At 59.3% G+C, this 18,812-nt stretch overlaps 1 protein-coding gene across 4 annotated transcripts; it reads right to left on the reverse strand.

The window, feature by feature from the left end:
- Window positions 1–519: 519 nt before the first annotated feature.
- On the reverse strand, window positions 520–8,689 carry Baiap3 (BAI1 associated protein 3). 4 transcript variants are annotated; one of them, XM_076840136.2, is made up of 33 exons: window positions 8,559–8,689; window positions 8,294–8,381; window positions 8,023–8,103; window positions 7,676–7,714; window positions 7,180–7,239; window positions 6,988–7,054; window positions 6,707–6,902; window positions 6,329–6,373; window positions 6,145–6,222; window positions 5,942–6,044; window positions 5,598–5,705; window positions 5,414–5,509; window positions 5,203–5,306; window positions 4,984–5,104; window positions 4,388–4,512; window positions 4,221–4,311; window positions 4,034–4,090; window positions 3,862–3,959; window positions 3,707–3,758; window positions 3,458–3,588; window positions 3,163–3,286; window positions 2,942–3,085; window positions 2,763–2,855; window positions 2,485–2,676; window positions 2,330–2,398; window positions 2,154–2,233; window positions 1,969–2,077; window positions 1,579–1,650; window positions 1,365–1,445; window positions 1,176–1,296; window positions 987–1,110; window positions 700–905; window positions 520–623 (listed from the first exon to the last, which is right to left on the reverse strand). In XM_076840136.2, the coding sequence occupies exons 1-33, from the start codon at window positions 8,687–8,689 to the stop codon at window positions 520–522; spliced, it is 3,390 nt and encodes a 1,129-aa protein (XP_076696251.2). The 4 variants fall into 4 exon arrangements, with proteins under 4 accessions (XP_076696251.2, XP_076696250.2, XP_076696249.2 ...); XM_076840135.2 differs by having other exon boundaries at window positions 7,676–7,783; XM_076840134.2 differs by having other exon boundaries at window positions 7,676–7,783; window positions 8,023–8,160.
- Window positions 8,690–18,812: the final 10,123 nt, after the last annotated feature.

Raw genomic sequence — 18,812 nt, forward strand, 5'->3', positions numbered from 1 at the left:
ATCTTGATTCAACCTGTTGGGGCCTTACTCTTCCTGGGAGAGATAGGGTAGAGCTTCCTCTGAGAGGACCCTCCAGGCTAGGGTCAGCCTGGACCCTAGCTCACCATGCCAGTTGGGGACAGACCAGTGAGTGCACTGGAGGGTACTGAGCAGCATCCCTAGCCCCCACCCTCTCATACTAGTATGTCTTTTCTAGTTCTGACTACCTACAGTGTCTCCAAACTGCCTAATGGTCATAGGGAGCAAGGTTCTGCTGAGACCAGCTACCTGCCTCCCTAGGGAGCTGCCCACCTAATGACCAGGCCCATTGTGATTTCTGCATCCAGGATGTAGCTGCTGGCCAGTCCTTCCAAGTTGGCCTGTGTTCAGGGTGGGATGTACTGGGGCACAAGGGGTTCATAGCACACACCAAAGGGACATAGCCAGGGCAGATGGAAGTCATATAGAGTCAGCTATGGCAGTTGAGGGCCTCAGTGAGGCCTGGCTGCACAATGTGGCATGTGGGGGGCAGCGGAGTGTTCAGGGATCAGCCTCCATGCACTTCTCCAGTTCCTTGAGCTTCTTGACGAACTCTTGTGCCTCCTTATTAGTGCGACCTTCCAGCATCCTCAGTGCTGACCTCACTGCAGGTGGACAAGTGGGCGTGTGGGAGCCAGGCCCACTGCCCTCTGTCCCCACCACCACCCCACGCTTACTCACCCTGGGCTCTGGGCCGTCGCAGGTGCAGGGTGATGGGCTGCCCAGCCCTCGAGCCCACTCCCACCTGGGGCCTCGCAATGCCACTGACGCTGCCCAGGCTGAGGGCAGCCTCCCCAGCGAAGTCATTGGTGGACAGCCAGTCATGGTCCATGACTGTGAACAGCACACAGGCCCCACGGTGGCGGCATGCTTCTGCGGGCACAGAACTGCAGAGGAGGCAGTCAAGAGCCAGCCATGGACCTGTGGGCCAGGCTGGGATAGGCACAAGGGACAGGATGGGCACTCACAAGTGGAAGAGCTCGTCGAACACTGGGTGCAGTGTCCGGGCCTTGACCTGGGTCCTCTGGCTGCGGACCAGTGGGAAGAGATGAGGTGGGCCCAGTTCCACGATCACGAAGGGGTCGCTCAGGCCTGTGGGGCACAGCTGTCAGCAAGCCCCCAGCCCCAGCCCCCACCCAGCCACCGCTACACCTCACCATTGGCGTCCAAGGGGAGCAGGTCTGCGGCATGCAGCACCTCCACGGCCAGCCGCTGCTCAGCTGCCTCGTAATGGCAGCGGACACTCAGGCGGCCAAACCGGTTCTGCTCCAGCGACCTCTGCAGGAAAAACCAGTAAGCAGGGCTAGGGAGCCAGGCAAAGGCCACACAGATGGCCGCCATCCTACCTGCTTGAGCTTGTCCAGGTAGAACTGCTCAATGCATTCCCGGGTGGAGCACTTGTGCAGACGCAGCTCTTCCTCCAGCCTCTGTGAGGAGGGGTGCTGGTGACTGGCCACATAGGCCACTGCCCTCCTGGCCCCCTGGCTTCGTGCGCTAGGACAAGGCCTACTGTGGGGCAGTAGGATGAATGTGGTGGCCCCCAGAGGGGTTGGGCCTCACCTTGTAGCTTCCATCCCTCAGGCTCTCCAGGGGCAGGCCCTGGCCCTCAGCGTGGAAAAAACTGACAAGAGCCTGGGGCAGAGAAAAAAGAGGGAGATACATCAGGGGGTCTGGCCTGATTGGGGTATGGAGCCCCAGTAGGTGGGTCTTGGGCACCTTGGCAGAGCCACTCATCACACCTGGGATGGACAAGAAGTCCCAGGAGACCAGGGGAAATGCCAGCATCTGAGGCCAGACTCTGTTGTAACAGGTGGCCCAGGTGCTGCTGGGCAGCTAGGCTGTGGGGAGGAAGTGCTGCCCAGTGGGGAACAGGAGAAGCCAGGCAGAGGCTGGGTGTCCCAGCAGGGGCCCAATCAGGAGAGGGCCCTGGGGAGCTCCTTATGGCCCTACCTCCAATGTGAAGTGGAAGCGCCCGTAGAAGTCCGCAGAAACATCACTGTTGGCGCCCAGCGCCTGCAGAATGGCCTGCAGCAGCAGCTCCCAGAGGGCCTCCAGCACCCTGCAGGTACACAGCCTAGATGAGTACCTGGAATGCCCCACCCCACCTGCCCAACCTGCCCACCTGCCCAGCAAACCTGCTCAGGTTCTCCTTCACCAGCGAGGCATTCAGCAAGGCCAGTTTCTCGTCCAGGTACTTCATGAGTGGGGCCACAGCCTGTGGGCAGGAGTCCTCAGGGCTGGCCTGAGCCTGGACCCTAACCCACCCCAAGCACACATACACTCACAGCCTCCTGCCCATGCCGGCACGCACCTCATCATTCTGAATAGAGTCAGGGGAGAGGCTGATGTGTTGCACGTACTTCCGAATGTCAGCCACCATCTGAAGGGAGGGCAATGCTCAGCATGAGGGTGGGGATGCCAGGGACAGCCTCCACACCCGATGCCAGGCTCTGCCACACTGCCCACCTTGGAGGTCAGGTGTGCCGTCACAGTATGGGCCTCCCGATGCAGGTCCTCCTCCAGGGCCTGTATGCAGCTGAGCAGGGGGCGGGGAAGCACCCCCTCCAGCCCCAAGGTCCCCTCAGGCCATGCCAGGCCCCTCAGTGCCTGCCCTGAGGCCCTGCGCAGGAGCTCCACGTTGTTAAGCACCACACAGAGCTGGGGAGGAGTGGCCAGGCAGGTGGCTGCAGTAGGTGGCCCCACCCAGCCACCACAGGGCCTCACCTATCCCACCAGCCACTCACCGGCTCACTCACAGCCTCGCCAGCAGCCCCAGGCTGGGCATCCACCTTCTTCCGCAGCAGCTCAGTGTAGAAGAGGGCAGCCTCACACAGGTCCTGGGATGGGCGGCAGGCTGGCACTCAGAACCCCTCCTCTGCCCTGATATCCTCATAGCCTGCTCCCCTCACCCCATCAGACAAACCTGGCTAAGCTGGGTGCCCAGCCCCTGGGCCTGGGCAGGGTCAGGCCATGCCAGCCGGACCCAGAGCTCCTGGATGTGGCTGAAGCAGAGGCTGGCAGTAGCTGCAGAACTGCTGTGCCTGGACGAGGCATCCACAGGCTCCAGCTGGAAGGCAGGAGGAGGCCTGAGTGGCAGGGGACATGGGAGGAGCCTCCATGTGCTCTGGTGGAGCAAACACTTACCGTGTCCACATCCACAGCTCCCTGAAGGCGCCATTTGGACTGGTCCCGCAGCACCTGCAGCCAGAGCTTCACAGCAGGCAGGAATGGGGTGTGGATGCCGGCCAGCGCCAGGGAGCGACTGTCTCTGCAGTGGGAACTCACTCAGCACTTGCCCTGATACAGATTCCCCAGCCCAGCAATTTCCAGGTTCAAAGCCCCAAAGTGGGCATCTGGGAGAGCCTCCTTCACAGAGCCCTGATCTCAGGTCCCAGAGCCTATCCAGAGGAGCCAGGGGCATAGGTGTTGAGGCACCCACCGGCCAGGGATGTAGCTCCAGAAGTGCTGGATGTCAGCCAGGGTCAGGTAGAGCTCAAAGAGCCCCGAGGCCACTTGTAGGGTCATCTTGGGGCTCAGCTCCTCTGTCAGCACCCATGCCTCCTCGGCCACCTGCCCAAGATGGCAGGATCATGCCTCTGCCATCAGGGAAACTAGAGCCCTGCCCAGCCAGAGGTTTCTCCCCACTCCCCACAGCCAGTGGGCACCCAGGGTTGAGGACCCTCCTCACCAGACGCTCCAGCTGCCGGAAAGTAAGGGTGAAGAAGTCCACCTTGAGGATGCTACAAAGGACAGAACTCAGTTACCTGCTCCCCACCAGTGGGGCCAGCCAGCCCCCACCCTGCCCTGTACCCAGCCAGTATCAGCACTCAGGACAGGGCCTACCCATGGAAAAGGCTGGCGTAGATGCCATAGCAGGCCTGCAGGTCCTCATAGATGACATCTGCCAGTTCGACAAGCCCGGCCAGGCGCTGTGGTCCTGGCTGCAAAGAAACCTGGTTTGCACTGATCTCCCAGCCCCTGTGCCCACCATGACCAAGGCTGCCTGGATCCTCACCAGCTCTCGAGGACTCTTGGCACTCAGGAGCCTGTCGTACCACTCACGGTTGCCCCTCTGCAAGGGTTGCCAGCAAGGCAGCATGGGTTGGAGAGAAGGGAGAGATGGCAAGGGGCCATGGACCAGCAAGTCCAAGCAGGGCTGGGCTGGGCAGGGCCCATGGAGAGCCCAGGCAGGTCCAACACACCTTCAGAGCAGCAGCGATGTCCATGTTCAGCTCCGTCTCAAAGGGGCAGATCTCAAAGGAGGGCTGGAAGAGCTGCAGCTTGTCCAGACACCTGGGCAAGGACAGCACACTCATGGGGGCCCAGCCAGCACCCACCCCACCCCACCCCTGCTCACGGCTGCACCCACTTCAGCAGCAGCTCCAGTCGGTAGACGGCTGTGCTATTGGTGGCAGGAAAGTAATCCCGGAGCTGGCGCAGCAGCCGCAGCCCGAACTCAGAGAAAGCAGAAAAGCTGTCGGCCAAACTCTCCTCCTGGGGGAAAGGGGGTGTCTTCAGAGCTAAAGAAGCTGGAAATAGTGCTGGTAGCCCTGGTCACTGATGCTGGGGACCACCTTCCCTGCCTTGGCCAGCAGTTTTCCCCCACCTACTGATTCTGTCCTAGGAATGCCGTCCATTGGTCTCCCCCAGAGTGGTCTCCCCTGCTGGCCTGTCCTGGTCTCAGCACCCCACACACTACTTTGGTGACCCCTGGGCCCCTGCATCTGCTGTCCCCTGTGCCCTGTCCTGCCAGTGCCCGTGCTCTCCTGCTGTTGCCCACAGCCCAGTCTGACCCCGGAACCTCCTTCCCAGGTCACTCCAGTGCAGCCTGCCACCTCCTCTGTGTACAGTGTGCATTGTCCCACAAAGGGCCTGGTCCTTCTGTCTTTAAGCTCAGGAGGGCAGAGCAGGACTAGCCCCCAGCACGGACATGGCCAACAGAAAGCAGGCCCCTGCTGTGCCCACCTGCTCCTGGGGTAGCAGGGGCGCCTCCTCCCAGTGTGCCTGCATGTCCTCCAGCAGCCCCAGAAGGTAGCCGTAGTCCAGAGTGCGGGTCTGATGGTGGCGGCTGCTGACCTGCCAGTGCCTGCAGGGGCCCAGCCCATAGTCAGAGGAATCTGCCCAGCCCTGCCCACTCACAGCCCACCCGCTCACTCCCACCCGTGGCCTGCAGAGCCCACTCACAGTACAGCCAGCTGCAAGGGGGACAGGTTGCTCTGGGCTCCGTGCAGACAGAGGATGGTGGTCCCAGGCCCGCTGAGCTCGCCATGCCAGCTGCTTGAATTGGGCTGGGAGCAAAGGTGGAGGGTGGGCAGAGGCCCAAGACACCCTTCACCACCATCCCCTGCTCTGACACCTGGTCCAGTTGCCCCAGGCTCCCAGAGGTGTCCACTACCTCCTCCACGCGATGCTCGAACCGCAGCACACGGCTGAGCAGCAACAGGTAGGACAAGAAGCCGAATCTCCCACGCTGGCTCATGATGGTATCCCTCTGGAACAGAGCCTGCCTGTCACCAGCTGTGCCTCGGCCCAGTGGGCAGGGGGCAGGGGTGCAGGGCAGAGCTTCTGCGGGACCCCACCTGTGTGGTGATCAGCCTGAGGACCAGGTGACAATCCCCCTGCACACGGGAGGCGCTGGAACGTGGTTCCAGCTTGAACCAGCGGTCTGCTCCAGCCACAGGCACCTCCTATGGGGTGGGGGGGGTGTCAGGCCTAGGGAACTCTCCCCCACGCCCACCCTCACAGACCCATGGAACCCTGGGGAGAATGTGGGAGGGCTCAGGGGTGCCCAAAGGCAAGAGGCACTTCAGGCAGCCCCTCCCTGCAGCCCAAGGAGGGTGGGAGGCCCTTGGGGTCAAAGGTCATGGCCACTGCAAGAGGGGGGGGGGAACACGGGGGACATGCATGTGGCAGGTGTTCGTACCCGCACTGGGATGTTGAGGCACCCCAGGAAGTCATCCGTGTGGTCCTCGGTGGGCCCTGCCGTGCCATTTGCTCGGGCTGACTTAACAATCTGCTTGAAGTACCTGGGCACGATCGGGTGGGATCAGGTCAGTGGCCCCCGGGAGCCAGTTCCCACTGCAGGTCCCACCTGTGACTCAAGAGTGCAAGGCCCCCATCCCATACCTGCTCATGCCCTTCAGGCCAATTACTTCATTCAGCTTCCTGCATGCTTCTGCCAGGGACACATCATCATCGTGGTCCCTGAAGGACAGCATGGCTTGTCTGGCACTCCCAGCCCAGGTCAGAGGCCCCCGACTCCCTCCCCCACCAGAGCCACCCACTCCCCTGTAGGACTCAGGCCCAGTACCAGATGTCCAAGTGCAGCTGGTCAGTGCTGACATCCTCAATCTCACTGTGGGGACAGAGAGATGCGGGTGAGGGTCCTGGGTGAGCCTCTGCCAGAGCTGGGCTGAGGGCAAGTTTAGGGGCAGCAGGGAGTGGCCACGAGGTCCTTCTCTCCAAACAGCTTCTTTCTCAAATCTGCCTCTACACTGTTATTAGCTGTGTGGCCATGGGGGCTCGATGCCCCTCTCTGGGCCTATTCCCTCCTCTGGAATGTAACCAGAATGTGAGGCATGCAATCAGCACCCCAACCCCTTTGAATTGCCTGGGACAGCACTGAGCTGGGGACCATGTGAGCCATCATCCTCAGGACACGTGGCCACCTGTGGGGTGGGGGCCTTACAACAGGAAGTGCTCCTTCCAGACGGGGTTCAGAGTGCTGCTCTTGACCTCGGTGACCTGGATGCACTTGGCTGGCAGCGGGCCGCTGCGCTTGCTGCCCTTACGGAAGCTGAAGCGCTGCTCCTTCTGCCCACTCTGCTCCCGAGGGGTGCCCGAGGCCGGCAAGATGCCCAGCATGCAATAGGGGTCGCTGAAGCCTGAGACACAGCAGGCTCAGCCCCGTGCCGTGCCCACCCTCCGTGGCTCAAGCAGACCTGGGCATGGCTAGGGGCCCTCACTCACCATTGGGGTCTTTGGCCAGAAGGTTCTTGGCACGCATGACAGAAACTTTCAGGGCATATGTGGGGGCCTGTGGGCAGAGGGACGCTGAGAGCCCCAAAGGGCTAGGCAGCCCAGTGTGAGCATCAACCCGCCCCCGAACCTGCCACAGGCTGCAGCAGCTGGTCAGTCCACCCAGGAAGGCCACAGCCTTACCTTGGCCTTCTTCACACGCTCAATGGCCTCAGCATGCTGCTCTGGGTTGGTGCCAAACACCTATGGGTGGTAAGCAGGTGGGAGGGGCCCAGGTGAGCCCTGAGGAGAGACTGGCTATGACTCTGGGGCCTCAGGTGCGTGAGAATCAGAAATGACCACCTTGCACCTCACAGTGCAGGGGTTGGGAGTGGGCCTGCCCACCCTGTCCCGGCACCTAATAGGAAGTACTGTGGGCATGTGGCAGTGAGGTCTGCATGGCCAGGACAGGGGAAGAAATAGAGTCATGGTGTGCTGTCCATCCATTGGTTCACCCTCTGTGCATCTGTCTGTCCCATCTGACCTTCTTTGTGACCACCCCTCCCTCCTGCTGGGTAGGTCTGCCAGCCTGTGTGTCTGCTCACACATGCCCATTACACCTGCTTGCTCATGCAGGTGTGGGGTGCATTCTGTCTACAGTCAGGCGATGGGTGGGGTGGGGGCAGGGCAGCTGACTCACCTGCTGAAGGTAGGCCAGAAGGACTTCTTCATCATCCACCTGGTCAGGACTCATGGTGCCCGCCCGGTGGAGGACTGTATACAGGGCCTCCTCATACAGCATCTCCACCTGCACAGTGCTAAACCTCAGGCCCTGCTGTCCACTCCCTGTAAGCCCAGCCCCTCACCCCAGGCAGCTCCTCCCACTGGCCCAGCAGAGCCCCTTCCTCAGGACCTTTGTACCCGCTGGGCCCTCTGTTCACCTGTCCGTCCCATCCATCTCTGCTGTCAGCCTGTCCTGAAACCCTGGGCACTCTAACCTAAGAACAGGAGTCAGAGCCCCCTGGGGACGGACCAGCACTCCCTTACCTCCTCCTGGGTCAGGGCTCTCAGGCCACGGTTGGAGTCCACAGGCTCAGCTGGGGCTGGTGAGCCACTGCGTAAGAGGACCTGCGAGGGGTGCATGGGTGATGGTCTGGGGGCACGCAGGGCCTGCATCCACCACCACTGCTGGACAGGGGTACTCCAGGGGAAGGAGTGAGAGGAGAGTGGAGACCAGAGGTTGACAGGGCAGAGGAAGCAGAGGTCCCATGCTGGGCGGGGCTGCAGCACCCAGGCCCCTGCAGGAGGGTGTCCTCACCTCAGGGCACGGCAGGCCCTGTCTGCCTTCCCCCTTCTTCAGGATGAGACGCATGTGGGCAAAGAACTCCACGCCATCCCCAGGTTTCCTGGGAGAAAGGCCAGGTCAGCTTTGGTTCCAGGAGGTGCTGGCCCTGTGCCACACTACTCAAGGGGCCCACACGGAGGACGGGGCCTTGTGATGCCCACAGCCTCAGACTTCCTGTGTCCCTGCTTCCCACCCAAGTGGGAAGGCCCTTGGCAGGGGTCTGTCCCTGGGTACCCACCAGGCCCCTGTGGCAGGCTCCTGCAGGTCCGCACTGGTGCTTGCAGGCTCCTGTTCCGTCTTGCGGCGGAAGGACGGGCACACCTGCACCTGCCTGAGCACGCTGCTCTTGATCTCCAGCAAGGTTGACATGGTGGGGACCTGCAGCAGAGAGTGTGGCCACAGTCCTAGGTCATCCACTTTACAGAGGTCACCCAAGGGAGGCGCGGGGAGGAAAACAGAAGGGATGGCAGAGGCCTGGGAGCCTGCTCTCCACTTTGGAGTCTGGTAGGGCCCCAAGGGCTTCATGGACTCCTTCCAGGTAACCAACTAAGGTCTGTGTCCTCTGCAGGGTGGCTCTGAGGATGTGGGAGCAGATGCCACCAAAGGTGGTAGAGGTGCCCAGCTCAGAACTGGCATTCCATCTGGAACTGCTGGACCTTCACAGGGTATGTTCTGCACAGCCATGTCTAGGGCAGGGTTCCTTGTCTCTGGGGTCTTCTCAAGAGGACCGAGATACAGCGGAGTGATGCCAAGCTCCCCCAGCCCCACTCAAGGCCAGGCAGACAGCTGTTACCCAGGCCCTCTGCAGAGGCCAGAAAATCACCCTGGTGCCACAGAAGAGCACAGGTGAGATGAGCCTGGAGAGCCAAGGGGCTTATAGCCTGGGTCTTCTGCCCACAAGTCCAAGGTGGGGTGGACAGGAGGGGGTTGATCAGGAGGGGGTGCTTGGGATTCCTCATCCATCAAGAATAACAGGGGGGGCTGGGGATGTGGCTCAAGCGGTAGCACGCTCGCCTGGAATGCGTGTGGCCCAGGTTCGATCCTCAGCACCACATACAAAGATGTTGTGCCCACCGATAACTAAAAATAAATATTAAAATTCTCTCTTTCTCTCTCTCTCTCTCTCCCTCTCTCTCTCTTTAAAAAAAAAAAGTCTGTGTAAGTGAAGGGTAAATTTCAAAAAAAAAAAAAAGTTTGTATTTGTGATTAAATTGGCTATAATTAGCAAGTCCATTAAATTAAAAAAAAAAAAAAAAAAAAAGAATAGCAGGGGGAAGTGCCCCATCCTTCTCCCAGGCTGCTTAGAAAACCGGAGGGGGAAGTATCCCCACGAAGCGGAGCTTGTTTCCCACAGTCAGAATATCAAGAGATGGGCATGGTGGCACACCCTGCAATCCCAGCTACCTGGAGACTAAGGCAGGAGTATCACAAGTTCAAGGCCAGCCTCAACAACCTAGCTAGACCTTGACTGAAAATTTTTAAAATTTTAGGGGCTGGGGTTGTGGCTTAGTGGTAGAGCCCTTGCCTAGCATGTGTGAGGCACTAGGTTCAATTCTCAGTACCATGTAAAAATAAATAAATAAAATAAAGGTAATGTGTCCATCTACAACTAAAAAAATTTTTTTAAAGATTTTTTTTTTTAATTTTAAAAGGTGTGGGGGATGCAGCTCATGGTAAGAGTGCTGTTGGATTCAATCTCCAATACTGCAGTCTGTCAATCAATCTCATGAAAGAGTGTTGCATGCAGACCAGACAGGAGAAGCTGCAGGTTGCTGGCTCCTCCGCTCCCCTCTCTGTCCGTCCTTATCAACTGAATCACTCTGCTGTATCCTACATGGACATCAGGAGCAGCTCAGATGTCACCGCTAGGAGGAAGAGTGGCCCTGGGCCCAGGAGGAAGACCCTGTCCTGTCCCCTCTGGAAGGCCCAGCCTACTCCCTGTCACTCTACTCCAAAGCTGGGCCAGGGTGGGGACCACATGAGCACATCTGCCTAGGGCTGGGATGCAAAGGGGACATCATGGCTCTAGGACTGGAAATTAGGAAGGATACCCTCCCTTCCAGGTGGTGCACCCTGGATCCCACCACATGTGCTTGGAGTACACAGGCCCCACCCACTGTGTCAAGGAGGAAGGCTCAGCTGACATCACACCTGCATCTCCCTTTTGGTGGGGGCTGTTTCCCCTGCAGACCCCAAGTCAGAGGTCAGGACAGCAGCTGGTGCACTGTGGCTCCCAGAGACATTGGTTCACCTCCCACTGCACCCCCAAGCCCAGGGCCCACCTCTGTCCTGGGTCAGGGCTTGTGTCTTCCCCACAGAGTTGCGGGGAGATCCCCTCTCCCCTGAGGAAAACTGTCTTTCTACCAGGCTGTCCCCATCCCACAGAACCCCCTCTCAGGCTCCCTGTCCCAGCTCAAAGGCCTTAGGTTTACAGGGGACCACTCAGTCCACTACTGGGCCTTTGCACTTACTGTCTGGGTCTCTCTGATGCTCACTCATCAACCCAGACATGTCAGCCCTCGCAAAGGGGGACCTTAATTTCCATCTCACAAAACAAGAAATGGACCAGTGGGTTTCACTCTTTCCCCAAGATCTCAGGGGCGGGCAGCCTATGCAGGCCAGCTCCCATTCAGGCTGGCTCCACCTTAGAATGGTGAGCTCAATCAGGAGCAGCCCAGCACACCTGGCTGCACACTCAACAGGTTCCTGCTGCCCATGGAGCTGCCTCTGGTGGGAGGCTCCATCCTGGCCTGTGCCCCACCAGCTCAGGCCAACACCCTCGAACACACTTCATCCTGCTCTCTGGCACTCCAAGCAGGGTTCCCTATGAAGGGGCTGTACTTGGGGGTCAGAAATGAGGCCTCACTGCCTTCAAACCTATTGGTGCCCCCCGATGCCCTCCCCTAAATGTTGGGGGGCTCAGGCAGGACGCTTCCTAAAGCTGACACACCTGCAGCTAGTCCGGAGGTCCCCAGGGGGCCATGAGTCACAGCCCCTTTCCTCTCCAGTTGAGCGGAGAAGACGGCCCCCCCTGAACCCCAAAGCCAGCTGAGCTGCTGCTGCCTGAGTTGTTGCCAGGGCAACCGCCAGCAGCAGCTGTGTGACAGGCACTAGGGGCTTGCAGGCCAGAGACAAACATGACGCAGGAGCCAAGCAGCCTGAGCTGCAGGCTCGAGGGGCATCCTGATGAGAACAGAAACGTTCAGGGCAGAAAGGAGGGTCACACGCCCCCTCCCACACTGGGCCCTGGACACCTTACCTGTTTAGCCTCCAGGCAGCCTAGAGAGACGTGCCAAGTCTCCCTTGTCTCAGATGGGTAGTCTGAGGTGTGGGGCTTAGGAACCCACCCAAGGTCCCAGAGACAGCGGGTGAAGGCCTGAGTTTTGCTCAGGCATCCAAGCACTAAGCTGGCATGTCCTGAGGCTGAGGATCAGCTGCCCCCTGCCCAGCCTGTTGCTACAACAGGGCAGAATCTCAGCATCAGTGTCTGTGCAAGGTGGCAACCCTGTGCTGCCTGATTGGGCAGCTGGTAACCGTGATGATCCAGCCGTCCAGGCCCTGGGAGCCACCTGCCAACGAGGCTGTGACCATGCACCCCCAGGAGGGACCTCATGCACACTGCCATGACCAGTGAGCATGCGACTGCCTCCTCTCGGTGACAGCACCAGAGGCACTGGCTGCCTGTGGGCCTCCATCAGTCCTGGCAGGGTAAGCCAGGTGCAGGGACCTCCAACTCTCTGGTAGGCCCAGATGTGACTCTACCTCCATCTCACTGTATGTCCGCTTGGACAGTGTTACAGAGCCGAGCATGGCCACATCCCTTGCCCATGACTGGCCCCCAGGGCAGTGAGCAAAGCCAGGGAGGCCAAGGTTCTGCTACCCTAGCTCTGGACTGCGCCAACCCTAGCAGCCCACACTGAGCCCTGGATGCAGGAGAGAACTGCAGGGTGGCACTGGTCTGTGTGACAGCTCGGGGCTGGGGCTACAGCAACTTGTCCAGAAACAGGACTCAAACCCAGGACTCTGAGGCCAAGCTGTCCTTGCTAGGTCATTTGGGGCCTATTGGCAATGAGGCCATGAGTGGAGGCAGCTGAGCCCCAAAGGCCTTCCTGGTCCCCAGTACATCATAAACACCTTAGGAGCACTGGAAGGAGATGGGGTGCACTCTTAGTGCACTTGGGCCCCTGAAGAATGTTCAGGGTGTTTGCTGGTGTGTGTGTGTCACGCAGAAAGATGTCTGTCTCACGTGTTGACTTTCCACACCCTCCACCTTGGTCTTCTCTCTTGGTTTCCCATCTTCCTCTCCAGACCTCCTTGGACCCTCCCCAGGTGTCCATGGATTCCTGGGTCTCCAGGGTCCCCCCTGTCCCTAAGCAGTCTCCCTGCACTGGCCAGGCAGTGCCTGCTACAAATGCTGTTCCCGGGTTCTTATCCCAATCTAATCCTCGGAAAGGGTTTGCTCTTGAACAAGCTCTGCAGGGGCTAGACCTGAGACCAGCAGAACAGGGCTGGGGCACTCCCACATGAGCCGCAGAGTCTGAACCTGGCACCTCATTCTGTAAGGCCCCCTCTTACTTACCTGTCTCCCTCACTTTTGGGGGGTGTTCTGGGTGTGGGTATCTGTAGGAGCCCTGCTCCCCAGTTCTATTAGGGTCTCTCTTCTACTGGAAAGCGAGCAATCAGAGCCTGACTTTGGGACAGGTGTGGTGTGTAATATTTTACCAGCTGTTCTGCAGACCCCTATCCAGGCAAAAGCCCTCAGCTGTGGGGCTGAAATTCCCTAGAGACGAGGGAGGGGTAGGGCACAGCTGGCACTGGAAGGGATTTTCGCGGGCATGGGTCCCACGAGGGTATTCGCAGGGCGGGAGGGACTAGGGCGCTCCCCATCGGCTGGGGAGCGCAGCGTGCAAGGGAGGGTGGCTGGGAAACCGCGCGAAACATCTCCTGGGTCCTCGGCCCCGCCCCCATCTTTGGCCTCTACTGAGGAGGGGGCCCCGGGGTCGAAGTGGGTCGCCAAGGGACTGGCAGGCGGGGCCGCAGGTGGCGGGCTCCTGTGCCCCAGCCGGAGGTGCGGCGCTGCTCCCCTCCCCCGCGCACCGCAGTGCGGACCCCGCCACCGCGCCCCAGGCTGCGCGCTCCGATGGCAGGGCGCGAGCTGGCAGCTGGAGAAACACTGCCCCGCGACCCGCCCCTCCGACATATTCGACCTCAGTGTCCCCAGGGCCAAGGGCGCTTCTTTGCTACCTTTCCGTTGACCCAGCCTCTGAGGCTCCCCGCGCGATCCCTGTGCCCGAGGGGGCGGACTGTCTGCCCGCCAGGATGTGTGTGAGGCTGAGCCCAGACCGCAGCCCGACGGCACCGGGCGCGAGCCTGTGGCACTCACCGTGGGCCAGGGCGCAGGGCCGCGGGGGCTCCTGCGGACACTGCTCTCCTACGGGCTGGGGACGGCGAGGCACAGCGACCGCTCACACCCGTGCGCGCCGGAGACTGAGCACTGCGGTGCGGACGCGCAGCGCGGGCGGGGGGCGCGGGCGGGGGCGGGGCCTGACCAGGCGCCCAGCTTGCTGCTCCAGGCCCGCCCCTCCCGCCCCCGCGCCTGGGGGCCGAGCTGCGGTCTCTGTGTCTCTAGGCCTGCTTGGGAGACCTACCCAGGGTGCGGGGCTGTCAATCAACCCACAGGTGGGTGCGGAGAAGAAGCCTGCTCTGTGCTGTGTCTGGACACCCGCTTGGCCGCCCTCGCCCTCCCCCCAGGTGGTTGGCAGCATAAAGGGGGGCTGTCCGCAGGGTCTCCTCCCTGGGCCCCAGGAAAGCCAAAGTCGCAGAAACCCAACTGACGCACCAGGAGCAGCACAGACTTTTCTGGAAGGGCTGCATGGCCATCTCCAGAAGCACACTCCCAGCCCAGTGCTGCCCTACCCCCACACACCCAAGCCCAGGCCCCTAGTGGACTTGGGTCTGGGGACCTCGCCACTGCGGGCCGCACCGCTCTTTCTCAGAGGTGTAGTCCACTCTGCGGAAGGGGTCTCTGCAGGCGATAAACCTGGTTGCTATGCGGGTGGGAGATCCAGGTTGAAGGCCTTGGTGATCAGGGCCTGCTGGACCCTGCTGTGCTCTTCCCTGCCCACCTTCCTGGTCCCTCTCTGGGCAGGGTTTCCCACTCAGCCTCCAGACAGCTGTTCTCAAACCTGAGCACACCACACATGATCCCTGGAGGGCTCCTTCCATTGCTGGACCAGCCCAGGATTTCTGGCTCACTGCTGGGGAAGAGGGTCTGCATGTCTGACAAGTTCCCTCATGCTGTGGGTCCAGGAGTCACGCTGAGGAGCTGCCCAGAGGGGCTTGGACTTGGAGGGGCACAGGAGGCCTGTGGGACCTAGCCCTGAGCTTGGCAGGATACTGGTAAACTTACTGCTGGGGGTCCAGCTTTTACCAAAGTGCCGGTCCCCAACAGCGGGCCTCCAGCAGGGTGAGGAGCAGGGAAGCAGAGCTGGAGCCTGTGCAGCTCAGACCTATCCGCAAGGATGGCTCCTCTGGGAAGGCTGGGGTGGCCAAGCTGAGGGAAGGCTGGGACTGGCCTCCAGAATGGACCTTGGGGCAAGTGGTGGACATTTGCAGATAGCTGAGCCTTCCCTGACCTGACTATCCAATGGTCCTCATAACTGGTCACTGAAGTGGGCTCCTGAGGAGATGTCAGCCTGGCTACAGTTCCCCAGTCCAGGGAAGATATAGGTGGTTTTGCCCCTTGTCTAGGGACATTGCCATCTATCTGGACTTCTGGATTCCAACTCACATCTGTGCCCAGCCCTCTGTGCCTGTCTGAGGGATGGCAAGGTGGTTCTCCTTTAGGGCCCTTAGCCCCAGGCCCTGCCTCCATCCTTACCCAGCCTAGCTAGGCAAATGGGGGATGGCAGGGGAACTCGGAAATGCACCAACTGCTTGGGTCAGGGATGTCAGGTGATCAGGGGAGGGGTCTGAGCCTTGTGCCCCCAGCTGGTCCTCAGCAGGGGAGGGAGTTGGTGTGGGGCACTGACCTCCCTCCCAGGATCTGGAACTGGTGCCCCCACCCCTGCAGTCTTACGTCAGTTTCTGCTAACTTGTTGGAACAAACAGGTCTGGTTGTCATGGTGATCATAATGGCTTTGGGGTGAAGGGATGAGACTGCAGTGGCTGTAAACAGGAAGTTGGGGGGGCACCTACCGACTGCCAGGGAGGGGGCCTAGCAGGGCCACTGCAGGGCCTCTAGCCCTTCAGACTAACCTCCTTTCTGCAGGGCTAGGTGGACCCTTGGAGACCTCATTCTTCTACAGATAGGGAAACTGAGGTCCAGACATAGGAAGGGGTTTCTCTGAGGTCACAACAATAGGCGGGGTCCCAAACTCAGGGCTGGGTCTCAGTTCCCCCAGGATAAGATAAATCCCCAGACCAGGAGTAGTATTGTGCATCAGTAACACCACCAACTCGGAGGCTGAGGCAAATGGATCAAAAATCCAAAGGAGCTAGGTGCGGTGGCACACTCCTGTAATCCCAGTGGCTTGGGAGGCTGAGACAGGAGGATCACAAGTTCAAAGCCAGCCTCAGCAGTTTAGTGAGGCACTAAGCAACTCAGTGAGAACTGCCTCTAAATAAAATTCAAAATAGGGCTGGGGATATGGCTCAGTAGTTGAGTACCTCTGAGTTCAATCCCTGGTACTTCCCCAAAAAATGTCCAAAGGAATTGCTGGGTGCGATGGTGCATACCTGTAATCCCAGCGACTCTAGAGGCTGAGGCAGAAAGATTTCAAATTCAAACCTGCCTCAGCAACTTAGCTAGACCCTGTCTCTAATACAAAAAAGGGCTGCAGATGCAGCTCAGTAGTTGAGCTCCCCTGGGTTCAATCCCTTGCACCAAAAAATAAATAAATAAATAAATTCTGGAGGCCCTAAGCAATTTAGTGAGAACCTGTCTCAAAATAAAAAAATTTAAAAAGGGGCAAAAGGGCTAGGGATGTACTCAGTGGTAGAGTGTCCCAGGGTTCAATCCCCAGTATGTAAAAGCAAGTGATAATCATCACCCCCAGGGCTCTTCCTTCCACAGATTAGTTTAGCAGGGTGTTGAATGGATGAGTGACATCCCATTCAGTGACCTATTGCTTCATTCTACCCTGATAGGATCTGAGACTAGGTCAGATGGACCTGGCCCTGATACTCCTGCTCCAGTACCATCTCCATTGCCTGGTGCCTCTGTTACCCTTGTCTGTAAAAAGAGTTAACAGCTACACCCCTGAGGCTACTGGGGGATCTTGGTAGGCCTGTGTCTGCTGGAGTCTCCCCCACCCCCCAGGAGGTGGGATAGGAACTGCAGAGTCCCACTCAGTTCCCAACTCTGTGGTTGAGGGTGGAAGCTCATCCTTGTGTTGTCTGGTGCCTGAGAAAGAGAACAGGAAGGCAAGTCCCCACCCTCCTTGTGCCTGGGCCCCAGACCCTGCTCTCCTGCTCTCAGACCAGTGCCTACAGCTGCTGTGCTCTGAGGTGGGGGGCAGAGAGAGGCCATGCAGGTGCAGGACGGCCTCCATGCAGATGTGTTGGGTCAAGGGGCACACCCTGCCTAGATGCCATTACTGCCCCAAGAATCCTCACAGAAGCCGAGGTTTGCTCCTGCAGACCACTTACAAGCCTGGCTGTGTGCACGCTCAGGATCTCAGGCTGGAAAGGCTGAGGCAGTGTGAGAAAAGCACCAGGCTCAGGAAGGCCTGCCTGCTCCATGGCTGCTGAAGGGTACCCATGGGGGCTTCTGAGAAGTCCAAGTGACCTGCTAATTATCACAGGGCCACCCTCTGGTGGCATCCCTTGGAATTACAGGCACAGCTCCCAGAGTTAAAGCTTCTTCCACTGTCTTCTCCCTTCAGGGTCAGAGGCAGGGAAAGTGGGGCACCAAGAATCTTGGTTTATAGACAAAGGTCTCTAGCCAGGACCCTAGCTGTTGTGGGGCTGGAGGATCCTGAAGATTGCAGAAAAGAGGTGGCTGGGTGGTGGTCTGGCCCAGTCCTGGCCTTTTGCCCAAGGTGCTATCTCCTGGGCTGGGGGTCACTGGGGTCCATATCAGAAGCTTAGTGGGCATTCTCAGGTCTTGGTATCATGGGGGTCTGCAGTTTGTGAGGAGCCCTGGGTGGGGGAAGAGAAGCAGACCAGCACAGGACCCTGTCAACTGAAAAACAAAGGAGGTTTCTGGACAGAGTGCCTGTGAGGCCCTGCAGCAGAGGGCCTGTGGAGCATGAGTTCCTGGTGCCTGCTTGCAAGCAGTGCTGCTTCCCAGGAAGAGCTCATTCCTGCATTCAGCTCTTTTTTTTTTTTTTTTTTTTTTTTTAATAGCGTTTTCTTTTTTTTTTTTTTTTTAAGAGAGAGTGAGAGAAGGAGAGAGAGAGAGAGAATTTTAATATTTATTTTTTAGTTATCGGCGGACATAACATCTTTGTTTTGTATGTGGTGCCGAGGATCGAACCCAGGCCGCACGCTTGCCAGGCTAGCGCGCTACCGCTTGAGCCACATCCCCCGCCTGCATTCAGCTCTTTATTGGGACCCAAAGGGGCAGAGGATGAGGACACAGGAGACAGAGCTGAACATGGTACCTGTGCACTGGGCTCCTCCATGCCCATCATCCTATGCAGAACGTGGGCTGCGGGAGCCTTTATCCTGCCCAAAGGGAGGACCCTTTTAAGGGCATGGAAGCCTGTCTTCATCAGAGGGGGCATCCTGAAGGAAGGACATAGATGGCTTGGCCTGGAAGGGCAAGGCCCAGTGAGATAAGCCTATCCCACGCATCCAGGAGTCTTGTTTTTCTCTTTCCCACAAGAGCTCAGATATGGCAGCCTCTGGACAAACAACCTTTGGGTCAGGCCAGCGGACAGGCAGAATGGATAGGGCCATTGGCTCCAGCCCTTTCCCATCAATGGTCCGGTGGCTTCCTCAGAGGGGTCAGCAGTATCTGGAGGCCTCCAGAGGGGTTCCTTGCTCTGTGGAAGTCCCTAGACTGCCCAGTGTCAGGGGCAAGCTGAGGACCAGCTGCAGGGAACAGGTCCCCAAATCCAGAGCTTCTCAGGCCCCTCCCTGCTGTGGCTGGCTCAGACTGGTTCCAGCAGGTCCAAGTCAGTGCTGGGCCCTCCAACCTGGCAGCTTGTTGCCATGGAGACCCCTGGGCTGGAGGCCTGCTGTCAGCAGCTCAGAGGCTGCAGAGGGAGCCCAGGTGGCCTGGGGCTGTGTCTATGGGGACAGGCATGATAACTGGACCAAGGCTTCGGTTAGACAGCCCAAGAAGCCAAAGGGGACTATAGCAGGCCCTACCTAAGTCCTGGGCAGCAGCCATGTGCTGTGGTCAGGGTCTCTGTGCCTCCCATAGCCTGGCTGACCCCAAGTCCCACGGGCTAGAGATGGAGGTCCAAACAGGATGCCATGGCCCAAGCACAGGCCCACATTCCTGTCCTGCCTACAGTCAGTTTCCCCTGGGAGGTGCCCTGGG

The sequence above is a fragment of the Callospermophilus lateralis genome, chromosome 19, assembly GCF_048772815.1.
Source record: "Callospermophilus lateralis isolate mCalLat2 chromosome 19, mCalLat2.hap1, whole genome shotgun sequence".
In the NCBI taxonomy this organism is placed as follows: domain Eukaryota; kingdom Metazoa; phylum Chordata; class Mammalia; order Rodentia; family Sciuridae; genus Callospermophilus; species Callospermophilus lateralis.